Genomic DNA, 12,500 nt, shown 5'->3' with positions numbered 1-12,500 from the left:
GCATATATTAAGCATATTGTTACATTACCTTATAAAGTGTTTACTTGCTTTAAGAGATTTCTGGTACATTACAAGGGATGTTCCTTGCGTCTTATATTTTATTTACTTGTTTATGACTATTCTTTTCACATTATTGCGTTTTCCTTTTATATTTTGATTCTCAGTATAGAGAACATTATGAAATTATCCGTTGTGTAAACCTACGTCGAGGTATACCTTAATCTAAATAGATATTTTTTTCCTGTTACGCTCAGCGACATTGCCAGACGTATAATGACTCGGTCTCTCCCTGATCCTCAGGTAGGAGAGGAAGTAGTCATACTCTGGTTAGATGGGGTGCGTGTGTGTCCATATCCATTTAGATATTTAGCCGTCATTAATTATGGCAACCTCTTCCAGTTGATCTGTTTTTCTTATACCATGTGGTGGAATATTGGAAACGTCCTTGCCTGAGGATCTACCTGACTGGAGTTCGAATCACGCTCAAACGCGTAAGTGTTTTGTACTATTCAACTTCAGTATCCTTGTAAGCTAAGGATGATGGGTTTGGGGAATCCTATAGGTATACCTGCTGAGTCACCAGCAGCCATTGCCTAGTGCTCCCTGGTCCTAGCTTCGGTAGAGAGGGAACTTATGATTACATGAATATTCGGTCAGTCTCTAGGGCATTGTCACTGTCCCTTGTCTCTGCCACTCATGAGCGGCCTTTAAACCTTGGGAACCAACCTGCTTTTATACTTTTAAAACACTTCGCCCAAGAACCGTAGACTTTTAGACATTTGATTAAGCCTTTCTCATCGTTTATTGAAACTAGTTTTTTTGTCACTGCTTTGTGCCTTGTCTGAAATATGGTCCATAATGAGGGATTGAGGTCAGTCGTCATTGTTTTTGTCTTATTGTAACTTCAAAAGCAGTTGCTATACTGGAATATGTATTGAGAGGAGGAAACTGGAAAGTAAGAAAATTAATGGAAACTGCGACAAGCACTAGAGAGAGAGAGAGAGAGAGAGAGAGAGAGAGAGAGAGAGAGAGAGAGAGAGAGAGAGAGAGAGAGAGAGAGAGAATGTTATAACGAAAATTGAATTAACATTACGTGTAATCATTCTGTAAAATTGCGGATTTCTGTCCAAATTACATTTGAGTAAATTACTTCTTTACAAATGAAGATTTCTTAAGATAATTCTTCACAAATAACTATTAAACAAATTGCTTCTTCAGAAATGATGGTTACTTAAATTATTTCTTCACAAATGACGATAACTTGAATTACTTCTTCACAAAATGATGGTTAAATATGAATAGAATTTTTTTTTATTTAGAAATAATATCGTTAACCTTGTCCTAATTTTCAACTGCCTCTTTTGAAGTTATCTCATCGGCAGTTCTTTTATCATATGATTTTATGATCGTATTATATAGCGATTATTCAGCCTATGTGTTTCTTTGTATGAGCCTTGTTTGTTAACTGTAACTAACGATCGTATATACTCCGCTTATCTATGGAAATTTCTGTAGCATTAAGTACACATGTACTTGAGTCATTAAAGTAATGTTTTACGTGGTGAAGATTGGACTTTGTTAAATAGGTTTTGTAGGGATAGAAGATTCCTCTGATATTTTCTTCTTCATTGAAGTTTGTATTATAGTAAAACTCTACTGCAATGGAGTAATATTTGATTAGTAGGTAGTAGGTTAGCCGGGGCACCAACCGCCCGTTGAGATACTACCACTAGAGAGTTATGGGATCCTTTGATTGCCCAGACAGTACTATATTGGATCCTTCTTTCTGGTTACGGTTCACTTTCCTCTTGCCTACACATACACCGAATAGTCTGGCCTATTCTTTACAGATTATCCTCTGTCCTTATACACATGACAACACTGTGATTATGAAGCAATTCTTCTTCGCCCTAGGGGTTAACTACTGCACTGTAATTGTTCAGTGGCTACTTTCTCTTGGTAAGGATAGAAGAGACTTTAGTTATGGTAAGCATCTCTTTAGGAGAAGGACACTCCTAAATCATACCATTGTTCTCCAGTCTTTGGTAGTGCCATAACCTCTGTACCATGGTCTTCCACTGTCTTGAGTTAGAGATGTCTTACTTGAGGGTACACTTGGACAACCTATTCCATCTTATTTCTCTTCCTCTTGTTTTGTTAAATTTTTTATTTTTTCTTTAAGAAGTTCTTTTTTCAATGTAGTTACTGTTCGTAAGGTATTTTATTTTTCCTTGTTTCCTTTCCTCACTGGGTTATTTTCCCTGTTGGAGCCCCTGGGCTTATAGCATTCTGCTTTTCCAACTAGGGTTGTAGCCTAGCAAGTAATAATAATAATAATAGTGTGAATTTTCGTATAACTATAACTAGTCATCTGTAACTAGCAATAACCGAATTTATTTTACTTTTATCAAGATTTGTGTAAAATGAATTCTCATATTTGCACAGGCATTACAGGCATTATTCATATATACTTATGTTGGCCAAAGTACGATTGTATTTGTCCGTGAATATTGTTTTTGTTAAAATTTTGGCTCATTTAGTTAAACTCTACATCTTTCAAACTTGTTTTTTAAACCAAGATGGAGTCTTCCGCTGTACTGTATTATTTCGTCAAATTTTACTTTTTAGTAATATTGAATCCTAATCTGAACCTTGTTTATTCATTGAAGATTCCAAAAAAGAAAGAAATGAAAAAAACTTTTACTGTTGTCTTTCCATCAGTGGATTTTACTGATTTAGGGTCTGTATTTAGTTTTTTTTTTTTTCAACAAAATTTCCATTTCTGAAATCCTTTCATTTTCCAAATTCAAGAATGGTGAGTGAAAAAGTGCAATATATTTTTTTTCTACGCTTTATTTACATGTCATTTTTCCTTTTACAAAGGACAAGTGTTGCCATTCGACAGTACACAAAATATAGATAGTACATAATGTATATATATAAATGTATATAAAATTTATAGACAGGCTAAGAGCCTCAAACCTGAAATGCTTGAGCACTGAATAACATGTTTTTGAGATATGGTTTCGAAAGAGAGAAGGGTTCCTTTTATATTTTTACAAATGATTTTGAAAATTATAATGTCTGAAGTAGCATTTATCAAAAATAATTTCAAAACGTTTCAGTTTTCAAAGAATAAGAAATTCTGTTGGTCTTAATTTACCGAACACTTCTCTCTCCTTGATGATCCTTTTTTTGTCCCAGAACTCGCAATTAAAAAAAAAATGTGTTGGGACTAGGAACTTTAGGGCGTCTTTATAAGACAAAAAAGCACTTTAAATACATTCACATACACATAAATGTCTTTTTACAAAAATATATAGCACGAAAAATAAATACCGTATAAAATACATGACTAAATATAAGCATTACTGGCACAGCTTTAAAAAAGAATCTAAAATTATGAGCTTTCTTCTCTCTTGAGTTAACGATGGGATGATGTCTTATTCTTATGGTATTCTTATGATATGTAATAGCTGCAGCGTATAGATTCATGGTGTGCCTAAGTCCTAGAATCACGATCAAATATATAACTAAGGATGTGTTGTTCAGTCATGAGTCTTTATGGGCTGATTGGACTTTTGGAATCGTACTGACACTGGATACATTGATAGGAGTAATATGTTCAGTCATTAATGTCTTGGTTATCAATTGCTACAATGAAGAAACAGCTAACCATGCTTATGTCAGAAATTTGAAGTGTTTACTAAAAAACTATGCTGTGCAAACATTAGTGTTTGGTATCTAGTCAATGGTCTGTTCACTAGCACTCCAGAATCATAATTTAGACGTTTTTAAGTCAGTCTAAGTTACTGACATGAATTAAAACTCATTACAGTCCCATGTAAAATCTCAAAGAAAATTTAAACATACACAAAGTTCACACTAACACGTTTTGAGGTTAATATTGTAAATAATCGTTAAAATAAGTGTCTATATACCAGAATATTTGTTATAGAATGTAGAGCAACGTGTCTTTTAGTTGTGCCATAACCTTAATAACTACTTAACAAATATAGCACGCATGAGTAATATAGCTTATATAAAATGGAATGTACAAGTGAAGAAGTGATGATGTAATGGATTGGCTATGGATTAAACGACAGAATGAAGAATGAATTGCTGAAGTTCTGAATACCCAAAAAACTTCACAACTTAGCAAGCTTTCGCCTGACTACATAGGGTCAAACCCGTTTTAATTTCTCTAATGGTGTGAACACTATTTACACTATACAGATATCACAGACAGAAAGTAGCACAATATACGACTATAAAATTGCTTACAGATACAATGTTGCGGGTTGAAAAGGGCATCACCTGATTATTCGATTCCCTAGATGAGTTTGTTGATGTAAAAATGATGGGTTACTATGAAAAGGATTTGAAATTTGATGAGTACGGTTTTGTTCAACAATAACCGTGAATTCGTAGCATTCCTGTCTGAAAATGCCGCGATTTTTAACTGTCATGCTCAAAGTGCGAAATAATTTTCATTATTTTTCCTCTTTCCCAATAAATTAACTTATGATCTAATTTGATTCAGACGAGAACTTTAAATTTATCATTGATGTCAAAACACTGAATTGCATAAATGCACAGAATGTTACAGTATATTATTGCAAGGCCCAGCCTTGTTGTCATTTGATGCTGTCGAAGGAACACATTCGGCTTAATCTTCTACGTTTCCTTTCTTGGGTATAATTGGTGCATTGTCCTGGAAAAAAAGGAAAAAAAAGCAATTAGGATAGAATGACAGCTATTGGAATGTAACTCGATTCAGTAGGCCATTCAATTGCTACTATATAGGTTAATGCCCACAATCTATTTAAAAGATGGAATTAAGCCCTTCGGGCAATTTAGCCCTTCTGGCAATTTAGCCCTTCTGGCAATTTAGCCCTAACTAGTAAGGCATTCAAGAACATTGCCAAGTACTTACATCATCTCTCATGCATGCTTCTGGCTCTTCATTGTAGTGGAAATTACTTGGGTTGTATATTAAATGATCTTGCCCAATAACAAATCCACCACCATCCATTTCTTCATCTGTAGTCTTCTTGTAGACTGGGTTATGAAAACGGAAGCGTTTAATGACTCCTTGCCGGGATTTCCACCAAGCAACGAAACCCTGTGGAAGCATGATATAGATCTTATAAGTGTTCTGTTGTTGTTTATTTGTTCAGTTTATGCCTAAAAAAGAAATATTTATTCAAAGCTTCTTAAGAGTAAATCTCATGAACACATTGGACTTACCAGAACCGCCACGGCCATCACCACTGTTGCTCCTAGAGCAACACCAAGGATCATTCCAGCATGGGGCTCCTCATTTGAAGGAGCTTTGTGTTCCTCAGCTCTGGTAGGGATATAGATTCCATTGCTATTTTCTTCTTTAATTTCTTTTCGTGGTGGAATTGTTGTCACTTCGGTTTCTTCAGTGATTTCGTTTGGAATTACATCCACAGGAATAGTCTCTTCTGAACCTGTAAAAATAAAAATTTCATTAATTTTTATTATTTTAAAAAAGATGGTGTTCTACTTCAGCATAATTTCAAAACTTGCCACTAAAAGAATTGAAAATCGGTGTCGAGATTTTTATTTTATCCATTTCTGATAGACACGTAAAGATATACAAGTCTTACCAAGTTCGATACATATAAGAGTATTCCTTGAAGACAAAATTAAGCCATCTGGACAAGAGCAAAGTGCAGCCCCAGCAATGGTTCTAATGCAGAAGTGACTACACATATGGTCTTCACAAACGTTTTCTCCGGTAGGTTGTCGATATTCATGGAAAACGTGGACCACTTTTGGTGACTCAAGCTGCCAAGAATAAAAGGGTATTTTGATAGCTGATACCTGGATAAGAATTTGGCTTGTGCTCATTTCTCAGATCGGAATCTGGCATTTTTCAGGTGTGAATGCATTTTATAGCACAATATAAAGTCTACTGGTAGAATCAATGTTTTGTACTCGTATGATTCAAGAGAATAATTACCATATGTCCAGCAGAAATATTTCTGATGTCGTCCCCATTGAACTTGTCAGCACTGTAGAGCGCTAGCTGAGACCAGTCAGTCCAGTACAGTCTATCTTCAAACACAGTAATTGAGTAGGGAAGTCGCAGGAAACTTGGCGAAAAGAGGATAACCTGTTTGATTAACGAAAAGATATAATAGATTATTTATGATAAAGCATTACTTCTTCATTATTACCATAATCTAGCCTTCCAGTATAGTGTATAGATATAACTTCTCATAGAGTATAAGCTGTAGCATGGAAAATTTTCTGGAACAGTTTTATTAACCTAATGTTTAATTTGGGATGTAAGGTATTTGATCATAATCGCTGGTGTAAACCCTTAAAAAGTATTGTAGCTTGTCATTTCATTGCATATATTCATACCTCAACATGAGATCCATTGAGACTAGCTCTGCTGATTGTGTTGAGTTTCCCATCACACCAGTAGATGTGATTGTTGGAATGGTCAATTGTTATTCCATTTGGCCAGAAAACGTGAGGCTCTTTGATAATAGGTGAACGCTCAGCTCCATCCAGTCCAGCACGCTCAATCTTAGGTTCACTCCCCCAGTCAGTCCAAAAGATATATCTGAAAAAAATTAGGTAAATATTTATGAATTAAAATTAAGTATCCAATGTTCTATCAAAAAACTTCACTTACAGCCTTTTTCCAGTACTTTCATATTTCTGAAAATATTAATGTGGAAAACATTATGAATAATTTTTGCAGTTTCAAAGATTTGCCATTTATGATAAAGCAAAACAGCAGCTACTTATTCTTACCCATCGAAGGGGCTGACGACAATGGCTCTTGGTTGACCAAGTTTTTCATTAACGACAGTTTTTGACCATTTGGCATCCCAAGACAACATCTGAATTTTGAAGTTCCCTGTGTCAGTGTAGTAAATGTGGTTATGAATCCAATCGACTGCAAGTCCATCTGCTGATACACGGTCTCCTTTCACGAGAGTCTCACGAACTTCTGGTGTTGTCAGGTTGGCTCTGTATTGGAAAAGAAAATGCAATAGATTCTTGTGCCTGTGTGTTCTGAACTGGAGGGCTTTTTGTGTCGTTTACAGCTAAATTCTAATTTTGATTGAAAACTTCACTCCTTGCCATTGAAGAACTTGATTCTTCAGTGAAGCAACAGTACTCACCTTACGATTTCATTTTCCTTGTTGTTAGACCAAACGATCTCATGACTACTGTACATGTAGTCTAATGCGGTGGCTCCCTGGGCATCGGTTATAATGGATGTCATATCTCTGTCTCGTAGCCTGAGGCTGCGAATATCATATCTGAAAGAAAGTGTGGCAAAGTAATGTTTTGCTGCAATTGCCTGTAAAAGGAGTAATCTATTTCCTTCACAAACTAAATGAAATATCCAGTATTATTGATGTCGCAGGCAATATTTAAATTTTGAAAGTTCATGCACGAAATTTCTTCTTTAAAAATTTAAAAAATGACAAAAGAAAAGTGATAACAATGCCAAGAGTTACCTCTTGCAGAATTTTCTATCATTGAATATACGTCTAGTTATTTTTCTAGCTAAAGATAATGTTCTGAATTGAACTGCAATTATAAGGAAACGTGACATATTTCTATCAATTAACAACTATGACTAATGTTTATTGATTTTGATAAATTGTTGGCAATTATTTTCTAAGGAGGATGATGGTTTCAAAATGGATGGAATGGAATCATGACTTCTCATAGCGCAATATTACCAGATTATTCATACCTGTGAGAGAAGAATAGGTAGGCCTCTCCAGAAGCTGCCTTGCATCTTGTGTAGTTTCCAGGGTCCCTCTTGTAGCCTGGCAGGCACGTGCAGTGATAGCCTCCGATGGTGTTCACGCATTTCTGTGAACACGTGCCAGGGATTTCCTCGCATTCATTGATATCTGGAATTATTATTACAGATGTATTAACGGAAAGATATTGTGAACGTATCTTTTGCTTATTATGTTCTGAGGCATTTACGATGGATAGATTGTAGAACTCTGTTTAAGAATTGCCAAAAAATAATCAGACTTTTGTAACTAATGCATATAAATAATTCAGATACCTTAGACTTATTTTGGGATTTTGGAAATATTCTTGTTGTGTCTATTGGATAAACCTCTAAGGCCTATTTTGAATTGGATTGACTCGTAAGTGATGAAGTTTTTTTTTCTCCTCCAAGTATATGTGAATGCATCATAAGATTAGCTTGGCATTTAGACAACAGCAAGTAAACAAACCTTCGCATGTGTATTTCCCAACAAGTCTGAAGCCACTGTCACACTGACAGTAGTGACCTTCTCTGGTGTTGACACATTTTTGCGTGCAGCCTCCGTTGTTTCTCTCACATTCGTTTGCCCCACACACTTCCGGGCTCTCATCCTGAAGAAGGGGGAAAAGGATTTTTACTACAGGAAATGTATTGAATATCTGTTATTCTCCTTTGTTGTTTTCAGTTTTCGCTGAATAACTCAGCCTCACATAAAGGATATACCATACAAAACAGTTGTTCAGTAAAGGGTTCCAATCTTGATATCTATTTCGAAGACTTTGCAAAGAGGAACCATTTGGAATGGGGTGGGGAAGGACTCGATACATTCACAAACTATCTTCAATCTTATACGGTCACGAAGCTTTTATCGCTTCTCGATAGTATACTTACATCCCATCCACCACAGTTGTTCTTCCCATCGCACAATAATGTCTGATTTATACATTTTCCCGATTTGCACTTGTAGTGGGTTGTCAGGTTACATGTCAGACCCTCGGGAATCGGCGGAAGAGTTGCTGAAAATTTAAACAGGTTATTTAAGTCAACGGTGAAACAGTAGTTTCTACCAAAGTAAATTGTAAAATAACTGAATTAGATAAAGAGTTATATTGATGATGCCTTTATACATTACTGCGATATATTAGGAGAGCATGCTAGTGTTTGTACCATCATAATTGTACTCGAACAAATTTAGTATTGCAATAAGGTAAGTGTATAGTTAATATAATATTGTAAATGGATAACGGGTTATGGTATTGCAAAGGCATTCCTACTAGTGACAAACGTAAAAAGGTACTTACGACAGTCCAATTCATCTGATCCGTCGTGGCAGTTCTTGTGCATGTTACACCTCTGAAACATTGGAATGCACAGTTTCTTATCCGCGCACTGGAACTTGTTCGCCGGACACGTCTCGCAGTTCTCCTCGTCCTCTCCGTTCATGCAGTCTTTAGTCCCATCACAGACCCATGACATCATGATGCAGTAGGAACCACAGCGGAATTCGTTGTCTCGGCAGATATTGGGCCTTGGGGATGCTGTGGCGTTTTTCGCCTGAAGGGAATCGGCGTCGCATTCCTGTGGAATTGGAATATGTAATTAGAACCGTGTTTTGTTATACCCTTTGAAAGAAATAAGACTTAGAATAAAAAAGGATGGCCTATTGGAAACGTCCCTGTCTAGCGCTTTGTTGGACTGCGGTTTGAGTCGCGCTCAAGCTTGATAGTTTCTCGTAGTGAGCCTATAGGTCTACCTACTGAGTCATCAGCAGTTATTGCCTGGCCCTCCCGAGTCCTAGCTGGGTGGAGAGGGGTCACGCAAGCTGATCAAAATTATATGTGGTCAGTATCCACTAGAGAGACTCTAGGGCATTGTCTGCTATCTAGGGTATTGTCACTGTCCCTTGTCACTCATTCATGAGCGGCCTTTAAAAAGTAAATGAAATTAATGTTTAATTACCTCTTCATCTGATCCGTCAGTGCAGTCGATCTCTCCATCACAAACCCATCTCTTTGGGATGGTGATTCCAGAGCTACATCTGAACATGTTTGACGGCAATGGAGTAGTTGCAATTGAGCAGTTTGCCTGTCAAAATAGAGTTGTAATTGAGCATTGGTATAAGGGAACACTCATCCTACTTCGAGATTTTTTTTAAGATTTTCCTTTTAGGAAATGAACGTGAATTTATGCTTTACTAAATTATTCATTGTATGTGAAAAAAAAAAATATTTTCCTTTAGAAAACATTTATATTGTCATATATATATTTAGCTTAAGCACGACTACTTTTTTTATCAAACGAATTGTTATTGAATAGTTGAAATCGAGATCGTAAAGATTAAGTATTTGTCATCTGCAAAAATATTTTTCTTCTCCTTAGGTCAACTTCGAACAACTCACCTCGTCACTTCCATCTCGACAATCCTTTGTACCATCACATCTCCATCGGGCAGAGATGCATTGCTTTGAAGTCTCGCACTTGAATTCTGTGGCGGAGCAAGCTTTGCCTGAAAGTCCAGGACGAATTAGATATAATGTCCTTTGTCTCGTGTGCCAAAAAGTTACTTAACTTATTTTAAAGGCTGCTTTTTTGGACCTATTACGTTTGGGAACCTTACTCTCTACTTGACCTACAAGAGCAGTTTATCGTATATATTTTAGGTATTTTGCATATCACATTGCATAATTGATGTTTATTGCCAAATCTACATGTCGAAGTACGTATTTAACACCAGAGAACAAAAATGTTAACTACTAAGATTATTATTAACTAAGCCATAACCCTAGTTGGAAATGTAAGATGCTACAATCCCTAGGACTCCAACAAGGAAAATTATCATTACTATTTAGATGATTATTTTCCATGATGCACAAATAACCTAATACATGAACGCATGTCTGTAACATTCCCAACCAGAAAATCCCCTGAAATTTTAGGATGAAAAAGGATCTTTACGTTAACAACTTTCCAAATTCCCAGAAGGAACGTATCTGTTCACGATCAACACTTACTGCATTCTTCTTCATCGGAGTTGTCTCTGCAGTCATCCGTTCCGTCGCATTTCCAAAGGTTCGGGATGCAGTTTCCATTTCCGCACTTGAACTCTGTTGTTCTGCATTCTCTCTGCAGGGCTGTCTTGTCGGCGTTGACGCAGTTCCCTGTCTGGAAGTCAAGACGGGAGGCTATAATAGGATATCTTTCGATTTATACGAGAAAATCTGTTTGAAAGTTCACACTTGTGTTGTTGATTTCCAATTCTTTCTTACTTTTCATTTATAGATATCTGATTTTTGTATTGTGTTTTGAGAGTGAAAGAAGTTTTTGTGACTAGAGGTTAATACATCTCTCTCTCTCTCTCTCTCTCTCTCTCTCTCTCTCTCTCTCTCTCTCTCTCTCTCTCTCTCTCAACTTACAAATTCGTCCGATCCATCGGAGCAGTCTGGATCGCCATCACACATCCATTTCCTGGGGATACATTTATTTCGATCGCATTTCCATTCCGTGTCGCGACACACTGTAATTATGGAAATAAAAATTTTTAATAAGATATTATTTAGGGTAGCATATTGCTTCTGTTAAGTGTATTAATAATCTCTCCTATATAATAAAGAGCAAGTGTCTGGCTATATATATATATATATATATATATATATATATATATATATATATATATATATATATATATATATATATATATATAAATCTATCTATATGCATATATATATGTATATGCATATATATATATATGTATATATATATATATGTATATATATATGGATATATGTATATATATATGTATATATATGTATTTACATACATGTATATATGTCTATATATATGTATATATATAATATATAATATATATGTTTATATATACATATATCCTTATATATATATATATATATATATATATATATATATATATATATATATATATATATATATATATATATATATACATACATTATATATATATAAAATGTATATATATATGTATATATGCATGTATATATATAATATATATATGTATATATATACATATATCCTTATATATATATATATATATATATATATATATATATATATATATATATATATGTATATATATATATATATATATATATATATATATATATATATATATATATATATATATATATCTTTCCGGTCCAAATTTAAATATTTACCCGTCCTTTTTGACGGGTTGCGTACACTAGTAATTAATTATAATAAACTTTTATCATTGTTGTTTTTGTTGGAAATGGCAATGACAGATATGCCAATAATGTAGCTTTGAAATTAAGTAATATTTAAGAATTAATTCTTGCTGAAATTAGTTCAAGGAAAGGAAAGATTTCTTGTTGAAGGAAGTTTGTCTGAAGTTAAATGTTAGTGAAGGATTAAATGTCCTTTTTCGGATAATTTGGCTAGTTGATAAGTTTTAACGTCGGAAACAATAGAAAATAATTCTCAATGACCATTTTATCTCACATGAAAAGCGCTGGAAGTATATACTGTATATATATATATATATATATATATATATATATATATGTATATATGCTGTATATATATATGCTGTATATACATATATATATATATATATATATATATATATATATATATATATATATATATAAATATGTACATATATGTATAAATATGTATATATATGTATATATATATGTATATATATATTGTGTATACATAT

The 12,500-nt window shown here is 34.4% G+C and overlaps 1 protein-coding gene and 1 long non-coding RNA gene across 3 annotated transcripts in view; one reads left to right on the top strand and one right to left on the bottom strand.

The window, feature by feature from the left end:
* The window catches only part of LOC137644867 (uncharacterized), a 195,386-nt gene that overhangs the window by 89,920 nt on the left and 92,966 nt on the right, over nucleotides 1–12,500 (top strand). The window lies entirely within an intron of this gene.
* Nucleotides 1–12,500, bottom strand: part of LOC137657051 (very low-density lipoprotein receptor-like) — a 37,852-nt gene that overhangs the window by 24,344 nt on the left and 1,008 nt on the right. Inside the window, exons 2-17 of one of the 2 annotated variants that reach the window (XM_068391417.1) lie at nucleotides 11,203–11,303; nucleotides 10,801–10,951; nucleotides 10,189–10,295; nucleotides 9,749–9,874; nucleotides 9,091–9,367; nucleotides 8,681–8,805; nucleotides 8,259–8,400; nucleotides 7,757–7,919; nucleotides 7,173–7,313; nucleotides 6,799–7,017; nucleotides 6,400–6,604; nucleotides 5,993–6,145; nucleotides 5,637–5,817; nucleotides 5,251–5,477; nucleotides 4,937–5,125; nucleotides 2,836–4,714 (exon numbers count right to left, since the gene is read on the bottom strand). In XM_068391417.1, the coding sequence (XP_068247518.1) occupies nucleotides 4,670–4,714; nucleotides 4,937–5,125; nucleotides 5,251–5,477; nucleotides 5,637–5,817; nucleotides 5,993–6,145; nucleotides 6,400–6,604; nucleotides 6,799–7,017; nucleotides 7,173–7,313; nucleotides 7,757–7,919; nucleotides 8,259–8,400; nucleotides 8,681–8,805; nucleotides 9,091–9,367; nucleotides 9,749–9,874; nucleotides 10,189–10,295; nucleotides 10,801–10,951; nucleotides 11,203–11,303 (2,552 nt within the window). In that variant the 3' untranslated portion in view covers nucleotides 2,836–4,669. Of the gene's footprint in view, nucleotides 1–2,835; nucleotides 4,715–4,936; nucleotides 5,126–5,250; nucleotides 5,478–5,636; nucleotides 5,818–5,992; nucleotides 6,146–6,399; nucleotides 6,605–6,798; nucleotides 7,018–7,172; nucleotides 7,314–7,756; nucleotides 7,920–8,258; nucleotides 8,401–8,680; nucleotides 8,806–9,090; nucleotides 9,368–9,748; nucleotides 9,875–10,188; nucleotides 10,296–10,800; nucleotides 10,952–11,202; nucleotides 11,304–12,500 lie in introns of those variants that run through there. The other variant, XM_068391425.1, reaches the window with a different exon arrangement.

The sequence above is a fragment of the Palaemon carinicauda genome, chromosome 1, assembly GCF_036898095.1.
Source record: "Palaemon carinicauda isolate YSFRI2023 chromosome 1, ASM3689809v2, whole genome shotgun sequence".
NCBI classification, from domain to species: Eukaryota; Metazoa; Arthropoda; class Malacostraca; order Decapoda; family Palaemonidae; genus Palaemon; species Palaemon carinicauda.
This window is presented reverse-complemented; position numbering and strand designations above follow the sequence as displayed.